The sequence below is a fragment of the Mirounga angustirostris genome, unplaced genomic scaffold (genome assembly GCF_029215605.1).
Source record: "Mirounga angustirostris isolate CCGP_5_RB_7025 unplaced genomic scaffold, mMirAng1.0.hap1 SCAF_4, whole genome shotgun sequence".
Classification (NCBI taxonomy): domain Eukaryota; kingdom Metazoa; phylum Chordata; class Mammalia; order Carnivora; family Phocidae; genus Mirounga; species Mirounga angustirostris.
In genome coordinates this window covers 158,788,874-158,809,178 of record NW_026991712.1, presented here as the reverse complement: position 1 = coordinate 158,809,178, position 20,305 = coordinate 158,788,874, and the positions used below count along the sequence as shown (strand labels likewise).

General features: G+C 48.7%; 1 protein-coding gene across 2 annotated transcripts in view; it reads left to right on the top strand.

Annotated features, from left to right (window-relative positions):
* Nucleotides 1–18,632, top strand: part of NFYC (nuclear transcription factor Y subunit gamma) — a 65,369-nt gene extending 46,737 nt beyond the window's left edge. The window contains exons 5-10 of one of the 2 annotated variants that reach the window (XM_045897967.1): nt 1,656–1,751; nt 6,742–6,915; nt 10,344–10,502; nt 13,871–13,978; nt 16,370–16,429; nt 17,725–18,632. In XM_045897967.1, coding sequence (XP_045753923.1) covers nt 1,656–1,751; nt 6,742–6,915; nt 10,344–10,502; nt 13,871–13,978; nt 16,370–16,429; nt 17,725–17,844 — 717 coding nt within the window. In that variant the 3' untranslated portion in view covers nt 17,845–18,632. The remainder of the gene's footprint in view (nt 1–1,655; nt 1,752–6,741; nt 6,916–10,343; nt 10,503–13,870; nt 13,979–16,369; nt 16,430–17,724) is intronic. The other variant, XM_064589361.1, reaches the window with a different exon arrangement.
* Nucleotides 18,633–20,305: the final 1,673 nt, after the last annotated feature.

The window sequence follows — 20,305 nt, the reverse complement described above, 5'->3', positions numbered from 1 at the left end:
CCCTCCCGCCCCCCCATTTCCATCCGTAGATGAGCTGGTTAGGTAGCTTTGAGTAGGTGACATCATCAGGAATGTGATACAATATCGTAGTGATCTTAAATGAGACCTGGCAGCCTTAAGATGTGCCCTGCTTCGGGTAGAGGGTTTATTATCAAGCTGGGGGTTGGCAAGAAGGGTACATTGGAGTTTTGCATTTCAGTGGCTTGGGGCCATCACAGAGACAAGGGGAGGAAAAAAACAGAAAATTTCCATCCCCTTTTATTTTGTCTGGTGAGTCACCTCTTTTAAGATGTGATATATAGAGATTGTTAGGGATTTCTATTACCATGTTGACTTTCTCCCCCAACATTTTATTACGAAAACATTCAAACGTAAGCAAAGTTAATAGTGTTTATATACTCACCACCACACAGATCCTACTGTTAACAGTTACTCACTTCATCCTCATATCTGTCTGTCCCTCTGTCCATCAAGTAACCTATTTTTTTTTAAGTGGTTCCACACTGGGCCCCCCAGTGCAGGGCCCAAACTCATGACCCCGAGATCCAGACTTGAGCTGAGATCAAGGATGCTTGCTTGACTGAGCCACCCAGGCGCCCCGATCTATTTTAAAATGCATTTCAAAGTTTACTTTCCCCTAAAGACTTCAACACGCATATCATTCACTAGAGTTCACTATTTTTTCTTGTTTTTTTTTTTCTTTTGCTTTAAAATTCATACAGTGAAATTACATGAATCTTAAGGATACATAGTGTGTTTTTAATAGTTTTTAATTTTTAAAAAAATTTTTAATTTTATTATTTAAAGAAAGGGAGTATCACTCTTAGAATTCCATTGGAACAGGTCTTGGTTTCAGTATCATGTAGTCAGTTCTAGTAACAACTTCAGACTTCTGGTATTCAAGTCACATTAAACAAGATTTAAACCATGGATTTAACATTGTGACTTTATTTATTAAAGATTTTGTTTATTTATTTGACAGAGACACAGTGAGAGAGGGAACACAAGCAGGGGGAGTGGGAGAGGGAGAAGCAGGCTTCCTGCGGAGCAGGGAGCCTGATGCTGGGCTCGATCCCAGGACCCTGGGACCATGACCTGAGCCGAAGGCAGACGCTTAACGACTGAGCCATCCAGGCGCCCCTAACGTTGTGACTTTAAATTACAAAATACAAATCATAGCCTTATGGGAACTAATATTCTATAGATCCAGTGACTTGGAAATACTGTAAAAAGTTATTCAATTAGGATTTCAGTAGAGATCCCCAAAGGTTATAAGATTGAATAATAGCCTAACCTTGCTAACCACACAGCGAACAGAAACCTGCCAGTTGAGGTTGCTAGCTGGAGGATGATAATTTAACAACTGTGGGGAGGACTTGGGGTAGGATCCGGCAGAGGTGGTAGTCATAATTGGAGACTCAAATACCCAGTTAGTAGAGCATGAACTACATGTATATCTTTGTCAGTGTCTGTCCATCAAGTCTGACTTGAAGTTTGTGAGTCTGGCTGTGCGTATTTCAGCTATAGCCTTAGCCGTGGTCACTGAGTTTGGCTTAGAGTCATTATCTTCTCTTGCTTGTGACATGGAGGGTGTAAAGCCAGGTGAACTAGTTTCTCCGCCGGCTAATTTTTCACCCTGCTTTTCTTTGTTACAGAGGAATGATATCGCCATGGCAATTACAAAATTTGATCAGTTTGACTTTCTCATCGATATTGTTCCAAGAGATGAACTGAAACCGCCAAAGCGTCAGGTGAGCTGGGAAGGCCTCGCTCCTGCTTCTGACCGAAGAGCACCTTGCATACTGGTGTCAGATATGCTCCTTTTCCTCTCTCAGCTCAAGTCATTTGCTATTCCTTTTGCTTTTCTTTCTCTAGACCAGATCCATCCTTAACATCTCCCTCTGTTACTCATTTATGGATACTTTTAACTCAGTGCCTCTGAGGTAGTATTTCAGTGAAAGTAGACAAAATGAGAAAGACAAGTTACAAACAGTAAAGTGAAGCTCTTTTCACGGTACCCGAGGGAGTCTCTCAGAGTTCTTAACCTGGGATGGGAGAACATTCCCAGCCAGGTACAGATTTTAGATTTTCAAGATTTAAAGAAACAGCTTCTCTATGTGCACAGTGGTGTTTGGAGTGAATGGACTTGGGTTTTCTCTTACTCTGGATTGCGGTTCTCTGTGTAGTGCTCGGGCTATACATTAGATCACCTGTTAGGGTTTAAAAAATACTAGCGTCTGGGTTTTACCCCACATCAGCTGAATCAGAATCTGAGGGGGAGGCCCAGGCCGTAGTACTTTTTAAAGCTTTTCAGATGTGTTTAATGTGCAGCCAAATTTGAGAACCACCACTTAAACTGTTTTCTAAGCAATCACGGGAAAGAATGTGAATATCTGTCTTTGCCTCTCTTTTGCCTGCCCCTCTCCAAAGGTCACACTGATTTTTTTTTCAGCACCTTGGGTGCATCAAGCTCTTAATTGCAATTGTAATAGACTCCTTTCCTGTATAGCTCATTGTTTGAGGCACGCGGATTGCATGACTCAGTAGGTGTGGTTAGAGACACTTGGGGAATAGTGGCAGTGTCTGGCAGGAGCAAAGCTGTGCTTTGTTCTGCTTGCTTTATCTTGTTAATAAAATTTTAAGTGTTTTTAATTAATTATTTCATAATATATTATCCTTAGAACAGAGTCATTCAGTGACAACCATTCTCCTATGCTGTCTCGCACTAATAACCAGTCAGGAAGTGTAGAAGTGGGCATCTTAAAGGACATCTGTAATCCTGACCCTGCCTGGGGGCCTTTGGATCAGCAGGCCCTCTGTCCCCTCCTTACTAGAGCAGGGCGCCTCACTGCGGCTCCGTTCTTTCTGGGCAGTCTTTGCTACTGTAAACATCCTTGACTGGAAGCTGTAAGGTGTTCAGAGGAGCTTTCAGTCGGATGTTTACAGCGGCAGGCTGCCACGGTCGTCCCCAGCTGCGCATCGCCTTTGAAACCATTGCAGGGTTGTGCCCATGGGCTCAGTTCCTCCTCTTGGTGTGTTTCCCTCCTCTCTGAGAAGTCCGTACAATGAGAACTCAGACCACTTCTCTTCCTCCAAAACAAATGCTACCACACCATTGCTCTCCTTTTTGGAATTTGTTTCAGAAGCTCCCTTTAAAAACAAGGTGGTGAGCCCTGTGACAATCAGGCCTTGTGCTAACTCTTGCTCATTCTCTGTGGGCTGTCTGCTGAACCAACTGGCTGGAGGGGAGGGTCATGTTCTGTCCCTTCCTCAGGTCCTCAGTGCCTGGCTCTCTCGGGGTGTCAGGCAGCTCCTAGTTCCATCCTAGCCTGACTCATAATGCTGTGATCCATCTCCTTTTAAAGTTTCTAGCTGAAACAGCTCCTTGCTGCCTGGATTCAGGTCTTTGTTAGGTGTTCAAACCATTGATTGGTGTCCTTTTGGGGACAGGTGCTGCCTGGCCTTTGAAAGGTTGAGATTGCTGAAAGCTGGCCTGAAATTCTAAGATAGCACTTTTAATCCTCTGTAGACATGAAGTTTTCTCCAGTTCCAAATTGGCTGGCACCTCCTTAAGTCCTCTAAAAGCGCCTACTCTCCAAAACTCACCCTTTCTGAAGGAGGCAGCAGTTCATTTCTGGCTACTGAAGCGAATGTACTTTTTTCAGTCTGGAGCTGGCTGCACAACTCTGTAGTGATGGCCTGAGGCTGGGATGCTGCTCATTCTCTGACGTTTGTCAGTCTCCCCTTCTGAAAAGATTCCAAGAGCAAGCCCTCTGGTCAGGGAGGCCACTGCGAAAGCTGGGCAAGTGCCCCATTCTGGATTGATCCAGTCATTCGAGATTGTTCTAGCACAGGGTGTCATTTCCCACTGCTGGAGAAAGAAACTAGCCAGAAATATTGAGTTGTAGATCTAAGGTCCTTGACTTTTCAGAGATGCTTGGAAAATTTCTCTTGTTCTTTGGGGAAGCAAGTAAAGACTATTCAGAAGCAGGAGATAGTTGAGGCTGACTTCTACCCCACTAAAGCTATGAGTTGAAAGTTCCTGCCCATTGAAATGTCATTGTCTCTTCACCCATTTCTTTAAACCAAGCATAATCATTCCCTTGCTAGCTTGCCCTCCATTGGCCGGATGAATCTTCATAATGCAAACGAACCTTAGATGTGCCTCCTTCCATTCCAGTGATTCAAGAGCAGTCATGCCTGGTGCTCACACACCAGCCTAAGCGCCTCTACTTGGTACTTCCAGAGTGTCCTCGGCACTGCCTAGGTCATAAACAACTAAGAGGGTGTGGTAGGCAGTATAGGAGAAGCTCTTTACCTGCGGCCACAGTTTTTGGCAAGGAGTATTTTGGTTTCTGAAAGGGTTGCTTCAAGGATTTGCTTTTTGTCTGGCAGCGAGAGTGTATTCACTTGCAGGTCAGTTGCAGTGAGAGAGAACTGGAGAAAGAACAGTCCCAGGTCGGGGCTGGGAAATGTCAGTTTCTCCCTCCTCCCCGACTTCCTTCAAATTGTTTCTGGGGGTGTCTCAATCCTCTCTACCCTCTCATTTACCCAAGAGCTTTTGTAAGTTAGGTCTAGAGTATAGTGATTGATGTTTTTTATAAAATGGGAAGGACGTTCTCAGTGGAAAATAAATATATTGAACCTATTTCAAGAGCTTTAAAAAGAGCAGTTGGCCTCTGTTTCTTGGGTAAGGGAGGGTATCAGTATTTATCCCTTCCATAGCCAAGAGCTAGTTGACAGGCTGACCTTTATTTATAATGGTGAAAAGTTGAGTTGAAAAGAAGGTGCTGTTGTTACAGTTACATTATGCTGGAAACAGACCTAGACGAGAATAAAGGGGACCTCCTTTTTTTTCTGCCTCAGTATGGTTACGTTCAGGGTTCAGACTGTTTGGGTCTAAAGCACAGAACACATTACCCTAGAAAATTCGTTCATGTTTGAGGACTAGCTTGGAAACCCAGAATGTTAAAAGTGTTTGCTGAGGCTGGGTGGGTGGCCATTAGGGGATCTTTTGATGCCGAGACCCCAGTTCCTGAAAGGCTAGTTGTCAGCAGTCCTAATTCTAGTATCCGGGGCCCCCAGTCCCCAGGCAAGCCCTGTTCTGCAGGGGTTACAAGCTTCTCCCCACACCATGGCCACAGAATCCTAGAGGTAGCAAGAGAGAGTTTAGGTACTCTTTTCTGTTGGTAAAAGCTGTTGCGTTCAAGAGAATATGTCATACTACCAACTTAAGTTTTAGAAAAGCACTTTCTGGGGCACCTGGCTTGCTCTCAGAGGAGCATGCGACTCTTGATCTTGGGGCTGTGAGTTCAAGCTCCACATTGGATATAAAGCTTACTAAAAAAAAAAAAAACAAACCACTTTCCTACCCGCAGCTCTGTGCCTGACTCTATAAATCTGTCCATCATTCAGCAACCTCTTATTGAGTGCCTTCCTATAAGGGAATGAATGACTGGAACATCGAAGAGCAAGAGAGAGTTGAGCCCTCATAGCACTTTCACTCGAGCAGGGAAGGCAGTGAATTTTGACAAGCAAGTACAACAAAGTATGGTGGGGAAGGGACTGTGCACCAGAGATTGGGGCACTTAACCTAGTGAGGGTATGCGGTCATTACCAACTGTGTCACTGTCACTGTGGGGAGCTTTGAGGCAGTCCACAGCATCTCTATACCTTGGAGAAATGTCTTTTCCTCTTTTCTTGAACCTGGCAAACTTAGCCCAGAACAAGGCAGTGAGTAAATTAAGCTAATTTTCTGCTCAGCCAGCCCAAGTGGTTGTATGTTTCTGTTGTTTTTGTTGTCCCAGGCAGGGGCACCGTGTGTCGCAGGGCCCTCCGGAGCAGACGCCGATCTCTGTGTCAGTGGTCAGGGGCCTATCAACCCCGGACCCTCAGGCTCTAACCATGCCGTAGTGTGTGTAAACATCCTACACTCTCAGCTGTGAGCTCAAGGTGGCTGGGAGAGGGTTGTTTACTCCTTCTGCCATGGAAAACGTCAGCTGAAGAAGGAACGGTCTCTTCACCCAGCAGATCGGACAGAATGCGGCCTCCCTAGTCAGCCAAGGCAGCCCTCCCAGCGGAGAGCTGTCCCTCAGGCCCCCTGGGTTGCGCTTCTGTGGCTAAGTACAACCAGAACCAGATACGACACTGGATATACGTGGCCCTCAGTGACCCAACTGTGAAAAGCTGGGCACTTGCCTACCGGTGCTCTCAATCCTGACATTCAATTCTAAAAATCCAGCCCAGGAAAAGCCCTGTTTCCCTTTCCCCTGCTCTGTCCCTCCAGAGCTGGTGGGCACCAAATAAGGAGAGTGCTGCCTATCTGGGAGATTGGGGGCCAGCCCGAGAGCTTGATGTTTGGGTAGCATCTTCCCAGTGCTCGCAATTAGCACCGTCTGCAGATCACAGGCCTTGACAGCGTTTACTGACAAGCACTGCTGGTGCGTGGTTTTTAGTTACAGTAATTATTTGCCCATTTGCAGCTCATCACGCAATGGGTGATTACTCTGTACTTCTGAAAATTGGCTGTATGTGTTGTGAAGCCTATGGAATCTGTTATTTTTAGTTTGATTTAGCACAACTGGTCTCTTCGAATTCCACTTTCCCTTGGCTTCAAATGTGGAGAGCTCAGCATTCAGCAGGCAACTGCACAGAGTCCGTTTGGGGGAAGAATGGAAATTCACTGTGGCGGCTGCTGAGTCCGTTCTTTTCCTCTTACCTGCCTCTCCTTCTACCCCACAGGAGGAGGTGCGCCAGTCTGTGACTCCTGCTGAGCCCGTCCAGTACTACTTCACGCTGGCTCAGCAGCCTGCCGCCGTCCAAGTCCAGGGGCAGCAGCAGGGCCAGCAGACCAGCAGCTCTGCGACCACCATCCAGCCTGGGCAGATCATCATTGCGCAGCCGCAGCAGGGCCAGGTCCGTGAGCAGCACGGAGTGTCTGCCAGCAAGCCCGCGCCACTTAGGTTTGGGACGGGGAAGGGCTGGCCTGGGTGGAGAGGCAGGCCAGTCATCAGAGGGCCCTGGAGTTGAAGCCTGGAAACTTGGGCTTCTCCCCACATTCAGACACCCAGGTGATGTGTGACCCTAACCTCTCTGGGCCCTGGTTTTCTCAGGGTCAAATGAGGAGAGTGCAGTGAATAAGACGCTCTCCAGGATCCCCATGAGCTAAGGGAAAACGTCTGTATCGTTCCCCCATGAAGAGTAGTGACATCCCTGTCGGAGGTATTGTAAGTGGACCCCACGTCTGCTCTTTGTGCCTATGCTGGAATTGGACTGTGTTACACCTTTAAGGAGGAGATTAGGCATTGTTACCAGCTTGCATCCCTCTCCTCCCCTTCTCCCTGTCATTTCTCTGTTGCACCACAGTTGTGTCAAGGGACTTTCTCTTTTTACAGTAGCGATCAGAATATTCTCTCTCCCCAGTGGTATTGTTGTGAAAGCAGTAACATCCATGTTTGTTGGGGATCATGAGAGGCTGTAGAGAACTCTGCTCTCTCAGCTCTGAATCCAATTCCTGGTCAAGCATTAATTTATTCACCAAACATTGACCCTATTCTGTGTGCTAGGGATAAAAAGCATGAATAAAACTCCCTATTTTTAAGAATTTTCACCATCTAGTAAGGTACAAATACTTAAAGATTATAATACCACACGTGGGAAGTGTAAGAAACACTTAGGGATGTGTAAAGGGTGTTATGGGATCACATCAAAAGGGATATCTAGGGGGTGCCTGGGGGGGCTCAGTCGGTTAAGCGTCTGCCTTTGGCTCAGGTCATGATCCCAGAGTCCTGGGATCGAGTCCCGCATCGGACTCCTTGCTTCTCCCTCTGCCTGCCACTCCCCCTGCTTGCTCAGTCTCTCTCTCTGACAAAACAAAACAAAACAAAAAACTAACAAAACGTGAGGGAAGTGGTAGAAGCGGATGTCAGAGAAGGTTCCCTGAAGGGAATAATACGAATCTTAGAGGGAACAATGGCAACAAATCAGATAAAGAGGGGAAGGAGGGCTTTCCAGAAGAGAACACAGCACAGGCAAAGGCTTGGAGGTGGGAAACCGCACAGGGAGTGGTGGGAGGGTACAGTCAGCACGGGGGATATCTAGGCAAGTCTGAAAAGAGAGGCAGAGGACACATTGCCGATAGCCTTGTATCTGTGGGTAAGGAGCTGGGTTTGCCTAGAAGAAAAAAATTGGGGTGGAGGTAGACTTAAATATTAATTAAGATTTTAGGATTTATTCCCTGTCTCACTTTTTAATCCATGTAACAGAAGTTTTAGGGTGCTTTCTCTTTGCCAGACACTGTGCTAGGCAGGAGGGGTTCAGAGATAATCGATTGCAGCCCAGTCCCTGCTTCAGGGCGTTCACCATACCGTGATGCCTAAGGGACCTTCTTTGGCTAATGCTTGTGCCTCTGCGGTGGTGAGAGCTTTCCCTGCCGAAGGCTTTATCCCTTTACGGAGCAAACTTCAAGGGAGTCCACCAGGGGCAGGCTCTGATTGGCTGAACATCCTAAGCAGCTCGTGGCTGTTGTGCTCTGACAGCAGGACACACCATACGTGATTTGACAGCTGTCATGCTAACACAAGCCTTTATTTTCCTGAAATGATTTAGAAATACCTTGGAAATCCTCTTGGGAAAATTGAGTTGATAAAGTTCAGTGATGAGTTGGCAGTATGCATTTTTTTTTTTTTTTAGTCAACAAGAATTTCATCTCTCTTTGCCACCTCAGAGGAGAGCTGGAGCTGATGAGGCTTGCAGGGATGAAGTTGGTCTCTCCCAGTGTCTCCCAGCTTTTGTTCTCTGTCCTGCTGGTTCAGGGTGGCCTTGTGCTGTGTCACCCCTCCTTGGACCTGTAGTAATGGCTATTTCAAGTTGAGTTCAGATAACCTTTGCAGGACAGAATACTTACTAAAGTTGGAAGGAAAGCATATTTTGGTAAAGTGAATCCTGTGTGTTCTGTCATAAAATTGGAAACTTCTGTTCCTGGAGGTCGGGGGAATAGGCTGAGTTGAGAATGCTGTTGTGAGAATGGGAGGTGTTTCCTGTTGTCCTAGCCTCCCACATGTGTTTTTACATAGATCCCTCTGTCCTCTTTCCTCCCGACCTCCAGGTCATAGTATTTTCTCCTTACCTAGTAATCCTGTGAATGTCATCTGTAGTTCCTAGAACACGTCCCCTTCCCCTGTAACCTCAGATGCATAGGAGACCTGTGCGGTCAGAAACGTAAGAGCATCAGAATAGCAACATCGATAGAAGCCCAGGAGCCACTGAGACTCTCATCGTCTTCTTACTGAAGTGATTCTGAATGCAGAGTGGGGAGGCATCATACCCGAATCGGGGCATTGGGGGTGTAGGTGTGGTTTAAAAGATTCCACCCTCCTTCCAGCACCATGACCACCACCCTCTACCCCCACCCCCATCACCATGCCCCACTACTCCCCACCCCCTCCCCCAGCAGATGAACAGAATGTTCTGGGCTCCCTGCTCTAGGTAGTCTGTAAAGATCACATCTGAGGCTAAAGTTTTGAAATTTGAACAAGTGACTGACCAACCCTTTTGACAGTTCAAGTCTACCATCGCTCAAAGGAGTAAGTTTCATGGGACTGCAATCCATGAAGTGTGTATGAGAGACACATCTGCCAAGTCATGTACATTGGACAGAAATTTCTTAAATCTAAGGTTCCTGTTTTAGAGAGTTCTTGCTTTGTTAAATTCTGGTGTTTAGGGGTAGCCTCGGTTAGCATCCAGGTCTTAGCAGTGTTTACCTCCCCCCTTGGGAAGCTGTGCTTGGTCCAGAGCAGCCAGCTGGTCAGTGTGGGCTGGAGTCATTCTGCTGCTTGCGTGAAGCCAGCGTGCACTTCATTTTCCTTCCAGTGTCTGGCATGCCTAGAAAGGAGTCCAAGGTCCTGAACTTAGTAAATTTGTCCTGACCCCACTCTCCATTTAGTTGACTCTCCAGATTCACCTGCTCCAGACTTGACTCTGGCCATGTCTTAAGGGAACTATCATGGTTGCTTTGGATTCTTTTGTACCATATGTGCCTGTCACTGAAGGGGCTTTGGGAAGCTACAGCATTTGAACCATAGAGATGTTTGGGGCCTGGGAAGATACTCTGTACTATGAGCCCAAAAATGTGTATGGCTTTCTCCCATCTTTTATTTTGGAGAGTAACTTTAGCAGTGCTCTAGGCCCAAAGGACTCTTGAGTATTGTTGATTAGTGTTAAGATGAGCTTAGGCGTCCATGGAAGGGGTTTGCTCCTCATCAACTGCTCGTCGTTAACCCCTTGGTAAGCCTAATGGCTCTGAGTTGGGGTTGAATCACCTTTCTCATCACTCTTCTTTCTAGACCACGCCCGTGACCATGCAGGTGGGAGAAGGTCAGCAGGTGCAGATTGTTCAGGCTCAGCCCCAGGGCCAAGCCCAGCAGGCCCAGAGCAGCACTGGACAGACCATGCAGGTGATGCAGCAGATCATCACGAACACAGGAGAGATCCAGCAGATTCCGGTAAGCCCTGCTCTGGCTCACACCTGCAAGGCGCTGTGCTTCTGTTGTAACGGGAGTGCTTACAGGTCTTAAATGCACACACAGAATATTGTGTCTACCGGGCACACGCGTGTGTGTACACATACATTTCTCTAAACCAGTATCCCTGTTAACCCAGACCACAACTTGCTTCAGTGTATACTCACTGCTTTCCTTTAATCCAGCTCAGGTTCGCCGCTGTGGGGCAGCTTCTCTCGGTTTCCCTGCACTCCACCTACGCAGAGAATGCTCGTAACCACTCTTCCATGCCAAGACCCAAAGGCCCTGTGAGGCAGTCCTGTCTTTTGATTAGCAGAGAATAAGAGGGAGGTGTACAGGGAAGGCCATAAATACACTTGTTGCATATTCATGAGTCAGTTCCCAGTGGAGCCTGCAGCAAAGTGTATTTTTGGCTTTCATTTAACTTATCCATCCCTTCACTGTGGACTGCTGCTTCCTGTGTGCCTTGAGGGATTTCATTTCTTGGATTTGTTGGCTTTTTTACTTGTACTTGCTCTTTTGTTAAAAAAAAAAGTGTCCTGTCTTAACACTTGCCATCTACACATTGGTCATTTTGCCAACCAAAGATGTAGAAAGTGAGTGACATTGAGCAGTCCTTCTGTTTCCTGCCCCTTGCCCTTCCTATTGTAAATGATATGTAGGCAGATAGAGAAACTCGCTTGGACTTGGTTAACCACTTCCTCTTTGAAAAAAGCTCTGTTTTTGGAACTGTTCTTATTAAGTTAGAGTAATAGACCAAGAGAAAACTGAAAGAAAGTGTAGTGTGTGTGTATCTGTGTATCTTTCTGTCTCCCCTCCCACCTTCCCTTCCTTTCTTGGGCTTTTGGTGTACTCTCTCTCTGCTAGAGCGCGCGCGCTCTCTCTCTCTCTCTCTCTCTCTCTCTCTCTCTCTCACACACACACACCCCCCCACACACACACACCCACCCACACCCCCGTCAGTTACAGGTGCCTTGCCTCACTGTCTCAGCCACTAACCCCAAGACCTCTCTTGAATGGTTCTCAGTTTTACATGGGAAGGCGCCAGAACAAGTTCACTTAAGCCAGAGAAGAGTTCCCACTTCGCAGTAACTTTAACTCAGATCTTTTTAACTGTTTTGGGCACAGAACTATAGCACAGATTTGTTGCAGAATTCGCTATACTCAGATACCTTCTGCAGGAGTCTGCATTTCTAAATTCCTTCAGAGTGCTCTCCCCAATAGAGAGGACCTTCACGAAGGAAACTTCGCTTCTCTTTTGAAAACCCAAAGGGCAGGGGCGCCTGGGTGGCTCAGTTGGTTAAGCGACTGCCTTCGGCTCAGGTCATGATCCTGGAGTCCCGGGATCGAGTCCCGCATCGGGCTCCCTGCTTGGCAGGGAGTCTGCTTCTCCCTCTGACCCCCCTCCCTCTCATGCTCTCTGTCTCAAATAAATAAATAAAATCTTTAAAAAAAAAAAAAAAAGAAAACCCATAGGGCAGGCTTTTTGGTCCTGGAGTTAACATCAAAAAGCTACCAGGCTCCCCAGACCTGTCCTTGTGGTAGAGGACTGAGGGCAGAGCATCACCAGATGTCTCAACCTAAGTCTAAAAGAGGAGCTTCTTGCTTCTAACAACTGCTTGGAACTATCTGGCATACAACTTTACAGTCACATCTGAATTTCTGCAAAGACCTCTTCCCAGCTGGGAAATGTAAAATCCCTGTGGCTGTCAGTACACCTTCCTCATTCTTGGGACATGGCTTTCGTCTTTCATCCTGTGTTCCTTGGCTGGAGTTCTGGTGACTCCTGGGACCAGCCACCATCAGTCCCAGCAGATGAGACTTCCCAAGCCTCTATCTGGCTGCCCTCATCCCCAAAAGCAACTTAGCGTTGTTGCCTGGAAGCCACATTATGGGATTTAGCGTGGGGGGCGGGGTGGCAGTCTGGGCCTGCATCACAACTTCCCAGCAGCTCTTGGCATATTCTCAGAAGGAAATGACCGCCCGTCACGATGTCTTGCCCCATCTCTTGTGAACCAGATTCTTAATGGATTTAGATTTTATGTCCCTCCATTTTGCCATAAGTGGACAATTCTGGAATCTGGTCTACCAAGGACTTCCAAGAGCTACACTAACTACCAAGTGTTAGTCTTTTCTTGGTAGCTCAAATCCTCTTTGAGGCCGAAGTTGCAGAGAAGCAGTGAGATTTAACACTGCTTGCAGGAGTGCTTTTCTTAGCCTTTTCCTCATGGAAGTAAAATTCCCTGCAAGGGAATTAGCTCTTGAAGGCGAGGGGAAAACTTGCTCCAGGACAAAGAGGCGTGACTAGTCTGTTCGCCTCAAGAAGCTTACCCTGGCAACAATGGCAGGCTGGGCAGCCAGGGAGGGTGGTGCCTGGGCCCCCAGATAGAGACCAGCCTGTCCTCCTGGCACCACTTTCATCCCCCAAATCCCAAGTGGAAATGTCTGTAGTGCTCTGCTGACTCCCTCTGCTGAGCCACGGTTCCTCTCGTGCAACCAACTGCCTTGGTCTCTCCATTCCTGCTCAAGGCACTGAGACTTTCATGGTACACTGGAGCGTTAAGAGCCTGAGTTAAGGCTTTTAGTGCACAATTAAATGCAGCATGTGGTATTATTGTATTATCTGAGATTTAATCTTAAGCATGAGGGACTCTAAGGGCATTTTTGTAGCTTTGGTTTCCCATGATGGAGTTTTCTGTGAAAGGTTTATTGATTCAGCTTCCCCTTGGGAGGAGTTTGGCCAGAAGCTAGTGCTGAACACCAGGGATCCTAAAAGTCCCACAGACCCCCATTGGTCCTGGCTCTTGGGGACTGAGATAGTGAAGCGGGCCAGCTTTTTCTTCCAAGATGTGCAGCATGGGGTTGGGCAGGACTAGGGCTAGGGTGCGGAGTGACGGCCATCTGCTTTGGGTTCCTGGCAGATGCTGGAGCTCTTCTCAGTATTACATCAGCCATCCCCAGAACTGGGGTAGCAGAGTTTGGAGATAGAGGAGAGAGTGGCCCACACTTAAGGTACAAAGCATTCCGATCATGTCTGACAGTCTTTGGGATAAAATCCTAAGATAAACTGAGCAGACGGCTAAGAGCCAGTGAGTGGATGTTGAGGGTGTGGCCATGCTGTTCCTCACGTATGTGACCAGATCCTCTGGGAATTTTCTCCAAAGTCCATTTAGGGAACATACCCTCTTTTGTGTTTTGTGACTTGCCGGGTGGGGGTGTTACGGCTTTCAGAATAGGTTTCTTTGGAAGGCTCGGGGGTTTGGGGGGACAGTCACCACCTCTGGTTATGGGAAGTTTGCCTGTTGAGGTTGCACTCAGTCTCCTGTATCTGCTTGTCGGCCCTGCTCTAGGTGCAGCTGAATGCCGGCCAGCTGCAGTACATTCGCTTAGCCCAGCCTGTATCAGGCACCCAGGTCGTGCAGGGACAGATCCAGACACTTGCCACCAACGCTCAACAGGTATGTGTCCCAGAGATGCAGGGCTTGGGGAGGGGACCGGCCGGAGCTGCCTTCTGGCTGCAAAGGAGGGCTCAGCAATAGCTCCCTTGCCACCTCACCCTTCAGCAGGAGCCGCCTCCACACTCTGCACATCTGTTCACCCCAAAGGACAGATGGGGCTTATTGGAGGACTGGATTCAAAGCGTGTCTCTTACTATCTTGTTCTTGAGGGACAAAGAAATGCGAAGGAGGGGAAATCTCAGGGACACTTGAAGAAAGCCTGGTGTATGTGTGTGCATGTGTGACAGAGCAGGCGTTCTGACAGCATGCCTCATCGTCAGGCTGAGTTTCCATCTTTAAAACCAAATAGCTGTTGTGTTCTGGCACTCCCGTGTCCTTTGGAAAGCTTGCGTGGATTTTACTTCCTCATGCACACCTAGCCAGAGACTGCCCCCTTCATCTCCTCTCATGCCCTAAGATACGGAAGACTGTTAGCCGCAGGTGCTGAGGGGGTAGCCCCCCTGGGCTTGGGGGTTGGGGGCCATGGGCATCATTTGCAGGGGGTGGGGGATGCTGGTCAAGGGGAGGCATTGTTAATGGATTCTTCTGCCTCAGACCCAAAAAAAGCAGCGATCGTTTAAGAGCTGGACCCGTCTGGCCCAGTTGCATTTCTGGTGATGTATCTATTGACAGTGGTGACAGAGCTGAGTTTGTAGAGCAGGTCTCCAAAGATTTCATTTGGGAAAACAGGAGGAATGAGCCAAAAGCAAGGCTTCGAAGTTCCATATAGTCTCTGGGATCATTTAAAGGGCCCATTCCAGACCCATTCCTTGGCTCACCTAAGGGCCTGGGCTTTTCTCTAACTTCCTTAGGGTTGACTGGCATGGAGTCACATCTCCAGACTGGTCACATCCTTAGGTACCCCTCTTTTTTTAAAAAAACGAAAACAAAAACAAAAGCCTTGTTAAGATTCTAACCTGGGATCCAAAAACTTTTCATGGCATGTGGGTGGGAGGAAATGAGAAGGAGGAGTTTTGGGTTCTTCCGAGGTCAGTTTGGGGACCAGAAACTAAAGCCAGAAAGTGGGGAGAGTCCGGTTTTCAGATAGCGGGGGAGAAGCAAGGAGAGGGCACCTGAGAGCAGTTGGAGTCTGAATTACAACAGATCTTATTTGTGACACATAGTAGGTATTTGGTATGGGTTTGTTGAATGAATAATATGTAAATGGAATTTAAAGGTAAATGAAACTTTCTTCTCAGCTCATGTGAAGGGCAGTCCTGCCGGCCACAGGGCACGGTTGACCTTCTCATCTATGAAGAATACTTCCATTTGTCTCAGGGTCATTCATTTATTCTGCAGACATTACTTGAATACTTTGCATTGGGGGCTGTAAAGACAAAACACAGAGCTTCTGCCCTCCAGCCGCTCATAGACTGGTAGGAGGGGAAGGACCCTAAACAAGGCACAACAGTAAGAAACCCTCTTGAAGTCCTTTCACGCCGGTCCCCTCCTCGCCCCCGACAGCCTCATGGGTAAGCCTGACGGGTGGTGTTTGGCTGTCGTGTGGACGCTCGAGAGGACAGCCCTTACCTGGCAGGTTGGCTGTGATGGTTCCAGGAGGTGGTACACAGAGGACGTCACTAGTCCAGTGTTGGTAGATAAACACACGCACACAAGCACGTTCCCGTCTTCTTCCTGGTCTGCCAGGCTGTGTTGAGCAGCTGGTGCGCTATGACGCAGTTCCACATGGCAGCGCAGTTCTTTTCACATGTACTTAAAATCCCCCGTGAGACTGTAAGTACATGTGGAAAATGGTTTCCTTGCTCTGCCACCTGCTTGGCCCACAGGGCTGCACGTGGCCTGTCTCGGAAAAAGTACTTCATAGGTGTGCCACCAGGGCTTCCAGGGCCAAGGCCACCTCCTTGCCAGGGTGTTTCCTATTCCAGTCAGATAATCTAGGTGATACGGGTTTGGTTCGGAGCCCACCTTCCAAGAATGAAAGGGACCACTCACCACTCTGCCCCGCGTTTTGCAGTCTGCATTCAATGGCTAAAAGACTCTGGGGTTTTCTGTCTCAGCCGGAAATGTGGGGCCTTGCCATGTTAGCACCTAGGAGCTTGCAGTGAGGGGCGGACGTTAAGAGAGGCGGTGGTGGAGGTCGTATGTAGTTCACGCTCTGGGGTCCTGTCCTCTGTGCGGTGCCAGCTCTGAGTAGCCTTCGGTAGTAGGGGAGCGGGGATGACCCTTGCTTTCCTGCTACTCCTTCAGCCCTGTTCTATGCCAGGCCTCATTCTGGGTGCTCTGTGCATTGTCTCATGTGGTCTTCACCACCCTCTCCTGGTTGTGGGCTGCCAGAGGGGTGTACCAGGCCCCACAGCTGACCTGCCTCCTCTGCCTTCTTGATTCCTGCAGATCACACAGACAGAGGTGCAGCAAGGGCAGCAGCAGTTCAGCCAGTTCACGGACGGACAGGTAGGACACCCAGTCTGGGCAGGGGCCGGGGGTGAAGGGTTGTCGGGGGTAGCTGCTGAGATCTCTGGGTTTGGATGCTTAGGGCAACTGTCCCATTTTCTGTTAACGAGTGGGCAGGAATTTTTGTTAAAACAAGTAGAGTCTTTAATTCGGAGTGCCAATCCTTTAGATTTAGGCTTGTGGGAGCTGAAAATAATCTTATAGTCCCAATCCCCATTTTACAGATGAGTAAAAACTGAGTCCTAGAGATGAGAAGTGTCTGTGCTCACTCAGCTCTTCATTGCAGAACCAGGACTAGAATGCAGGTCTTCTGTTTCCCTTTCTAGGACTTGTTCTTTTTCTAAGCTAGGCTGCTTTTTAATAGCATGGATTAGTTGAAATGCAGAGAACATGTGACCTCTCGAGCTCTCTTGGTGCCTGGAATTCAGTAATTCTAAACTCCTGTGAGGCAGGAATCTTTCCCTTTCCCTCCGCCTTTTCCCTCATACTGACGGTCCCAGAGACCCCTGAATCCATGACAGGATGACACGCCCAAGCCCATGTTCTCTGCTGCCCAGAAGGGAGAGGAGCTGGCATCAGGACCCACCTCTGGCCCCTGCCCCGTACCACGTGCTAGGCTCACATGCCAGGGCTCTTGTGACGGGGGTGGGGGGGCTCTTTGCCTGTGGGCTTTTTGGGGGGACACCTGAGAAGTCAAGTAAGTGTCCGTTTGGCTCTGTCCTCCCATAGTGGCTATGTGAGCTGCTTCTCAGTGCCTCACAGGTCTTGGCTCAGTAAGTGTTTAAACCCAGGCCCCCTCCTCGCAGCACCCATATAGGAAATGCAGGCTCAGTGTAGCCTCAGCCTGAGCCAGATACTCTGAGGAGAGGAGGAGGAGGGGGGTAATCCTACTGCCCCTGCTAGTGAGGAGTACCAAGAGTTGGGGAAATGCGGACTTCCAACCTGCTGGTACAGTGGTTCGAATTGCTTGTGTTTGTCACAGAGGAACAGCGTGCAGCAAGCTCGAGGCTCTGAGCTAACGGGAGAGGCAGAGCCCAGAGAAGTGAAAGCCACAGGAAATGCAACTCCCTGCACCTCTTCCCCGCCCACCACACCCCCCCCCCCCCCACCGGGCCGGAGCCTCCTGTGTCTGCTGCTCCCAGCCCCAGCAGAGCTCCACATCCCCTCCTCCCTCCGACGCCTTACAGTGGGTGGTGGTTGAGGTAGCTGGGGCCCCCAGCCAACTCGAGGCCCCTAGGGAGCTGCATGCCCCTCTCCCAGGGGTGACCTCACTCTCTCCTCTCCACCCCTCGCAGCAGCTCTACCAGATCCAGCAAGTCACCATGCCTGCCGGCCAGGACCTCACCCAGCCCATGTTCATCCAGTCAGCCAACCAGCCCTCCGACGGGCAGGCCCCCCAGGTGACCGGCGACTGAGGGCCTGAGCTGGCGAGGCCAAGGACACCCAACACAGTTTTTGCCATACAGCCCCGGGCGATGGGCACAGCCTCCCTCCCCAGAGGACCCGGCCGACCTCCGCGCCTCCTGCAGGGCTAGGACACTGGCGCACCACACCCCACGCCTGGGGGCCAAGAGTCTCCAACAGAAAGATGCAATATTTTTTATTTCCTTTTTTCCACTTTTTCTCCAAGGAATCACTATTTCAGTATGTTGAGCTGTGTGTCCAATGCTATGAAATGAAAATATTAAATAACATATTTATGGCATTTTCTTGAAGAGTGTGGTTGAAGAAATATTTCTTTTGTTTTCCTTTTTTTTTTTTTTTTTTCAATTCTTACCGCCACTTCTTTTCAGGAGCAAATCTCCTCAGGGGGGTACGTTACCTCCTGACTCTTGGAACAGCTGCTGCCCCCAGGATTTGCCACCTTGTTCTGCCCTCAGATTGAGTTAGGTGACGGCGGAACTTCCTGTTCACTAGTGGTCCTCTCCTGCGACCCTGCGCTTGGCCCAGAGCTCTGTGTGTTTGCACCCAAAGGCCATGGAAACATTCCTTGCATTTAAGAGATGAACTCATTCGCCATGGAGAGTGGATGGTTTCATTTCCAGACCCTTCTCTCCCAGGGACCCAAGGAGACTAGAACTTTGTACATTTGCCTGTCCCCACCCCCATTTTTTATTTTTAAAATGCATTAAAAATTGTGCTAGTCTCCTTTGCTGCATGGACTTCAAACTGCATGAAATGCAATAAATCTCATTTTAGGTAATTTAGAGTCTGGGTTTCTGTGTCTGGGGGCATTCATGGGACCACTTTGGGAAGCTTGGGAAGGCTTGTTTGCCCTCCGGTTGGGTGTCTATGAAGGAGGGGGACTCTTGTGAGGAGGGGACTTCCAAAGCGAAGCGAAGTTATGCTACATCTGATTCAAATGGAGGTCTTCAGCTGACTTTGAAGATGAACTACATCAGAATCTATTTGCTGCTCAGAGGTGCCTGCCTGCCTTACTTAGACTACCGCAGGTGGGCCAGATTCAGCTATGTCCTGCTGGCTTGTTGAGGGTCAAGAGAGCATCTCTCACGGAAGAAACTGTCGCTGTCCTTCAGACAAGTCCCTCCGCTTCTGCCGTGACACGGACTGGCATCCTGAGCTGCCTGCTGTGGCCATGCCCACTCCAGAGGCATGGTCTCTGGCACGGTGAGCAGCCCAAGCTCCTTGTCAGCCAGCAGCAGGCCAGAAGGCTTCTAGAGCCGGGGCCCACTTCCTAATCATCGAAGCAGGAAGAACAGAGCATTCCATTTCTTCGTTGGCTTTCATTGGCCATGGAAGCCAGCAGTGAGCCACCTTCCTAACCTTCACCATGCCATCCTTCCACCGGGATGAGGCCTGTTGTCATGGGAAGATCAGGGAACTGAGTGCCAGGAAAAGTAGGTATTAATTTCTTCTCTGAAGGTAATGTGCCATAAGACCTTGGACAACTCCCTTCTCTTTGGACTATCTTAAGGGGTGAGGTGCGGATAGGGAAGGGGCTTTGATACTAGGCGATTGCAAGTCTCACCCTGATACCCTGGTGATTCTCCCACCAAATGCCCCCCACTGTCAGCCATGGTAAGTACTTGGACATCCATCATCTACTCATTTTCAGTCATTTACCTAAGTGTACCTTTCTTCATTCCACAAGAAAAATTAAGATGGCTTGCATTGAAAATACACACAATGAAACAATAAAATATGACAGATTAGAATTAGGAAAAATTGAGTGGGAAATCGGGATCATAAAAAGCAAGAACACAAATATTCTGGCCATAATACAGACCTACATAGTTGTTAGAATTCTATTTCACATTTGACTCTGGGCTTCCTGGCCGCCAAAGCAGAGAGAAAGATGAGACCAGGTAAGAGATTCATACTATAAAGGGAAGAAAAATAACACTCTCTTGCAAAAAGCAAAGATTTTCTTAGTTTTGAGGCTTGGGATACATGGTGCCCCTCCGGTCGTATCTTGGGAAGAGAAGCAGGTGGTACTGTCATAAAAAGTCAGTGGGTCTGCCCCACAGGCTTCTTCCTGACTCCCAAGTTCAGTGCCAACCTCCTTCCTGTATCCAGTTCTCTTCGTTCTCGCTCTGAACTTTTTCTCTGAAGGGGATCATCTGGCCTTTCCCACTGTCCTGTGGGAAGTCTCAGTGAGACATGCAGATAACTCCTGAAAGCCCAGCCCCATGGGCAGAGAGGCAAGCTTGGGGGGACCCTGGCCTCAGAGGAAAGGCAGCAGGTCGGCTCTTTCATTTCCTGGCTGAGCCCCCACGTTGAGGCCACAGCACTGCCCCACCTTGCTGCTCTTCAACTCGTTCCTGAAAACCCAAGTAGTTGGGTTTTCACACCAGGCAGTGGGGCCCTGTTTCCCACGGATTTCCATTCTTACTTTGGAGATGCTTCGATCAGTTG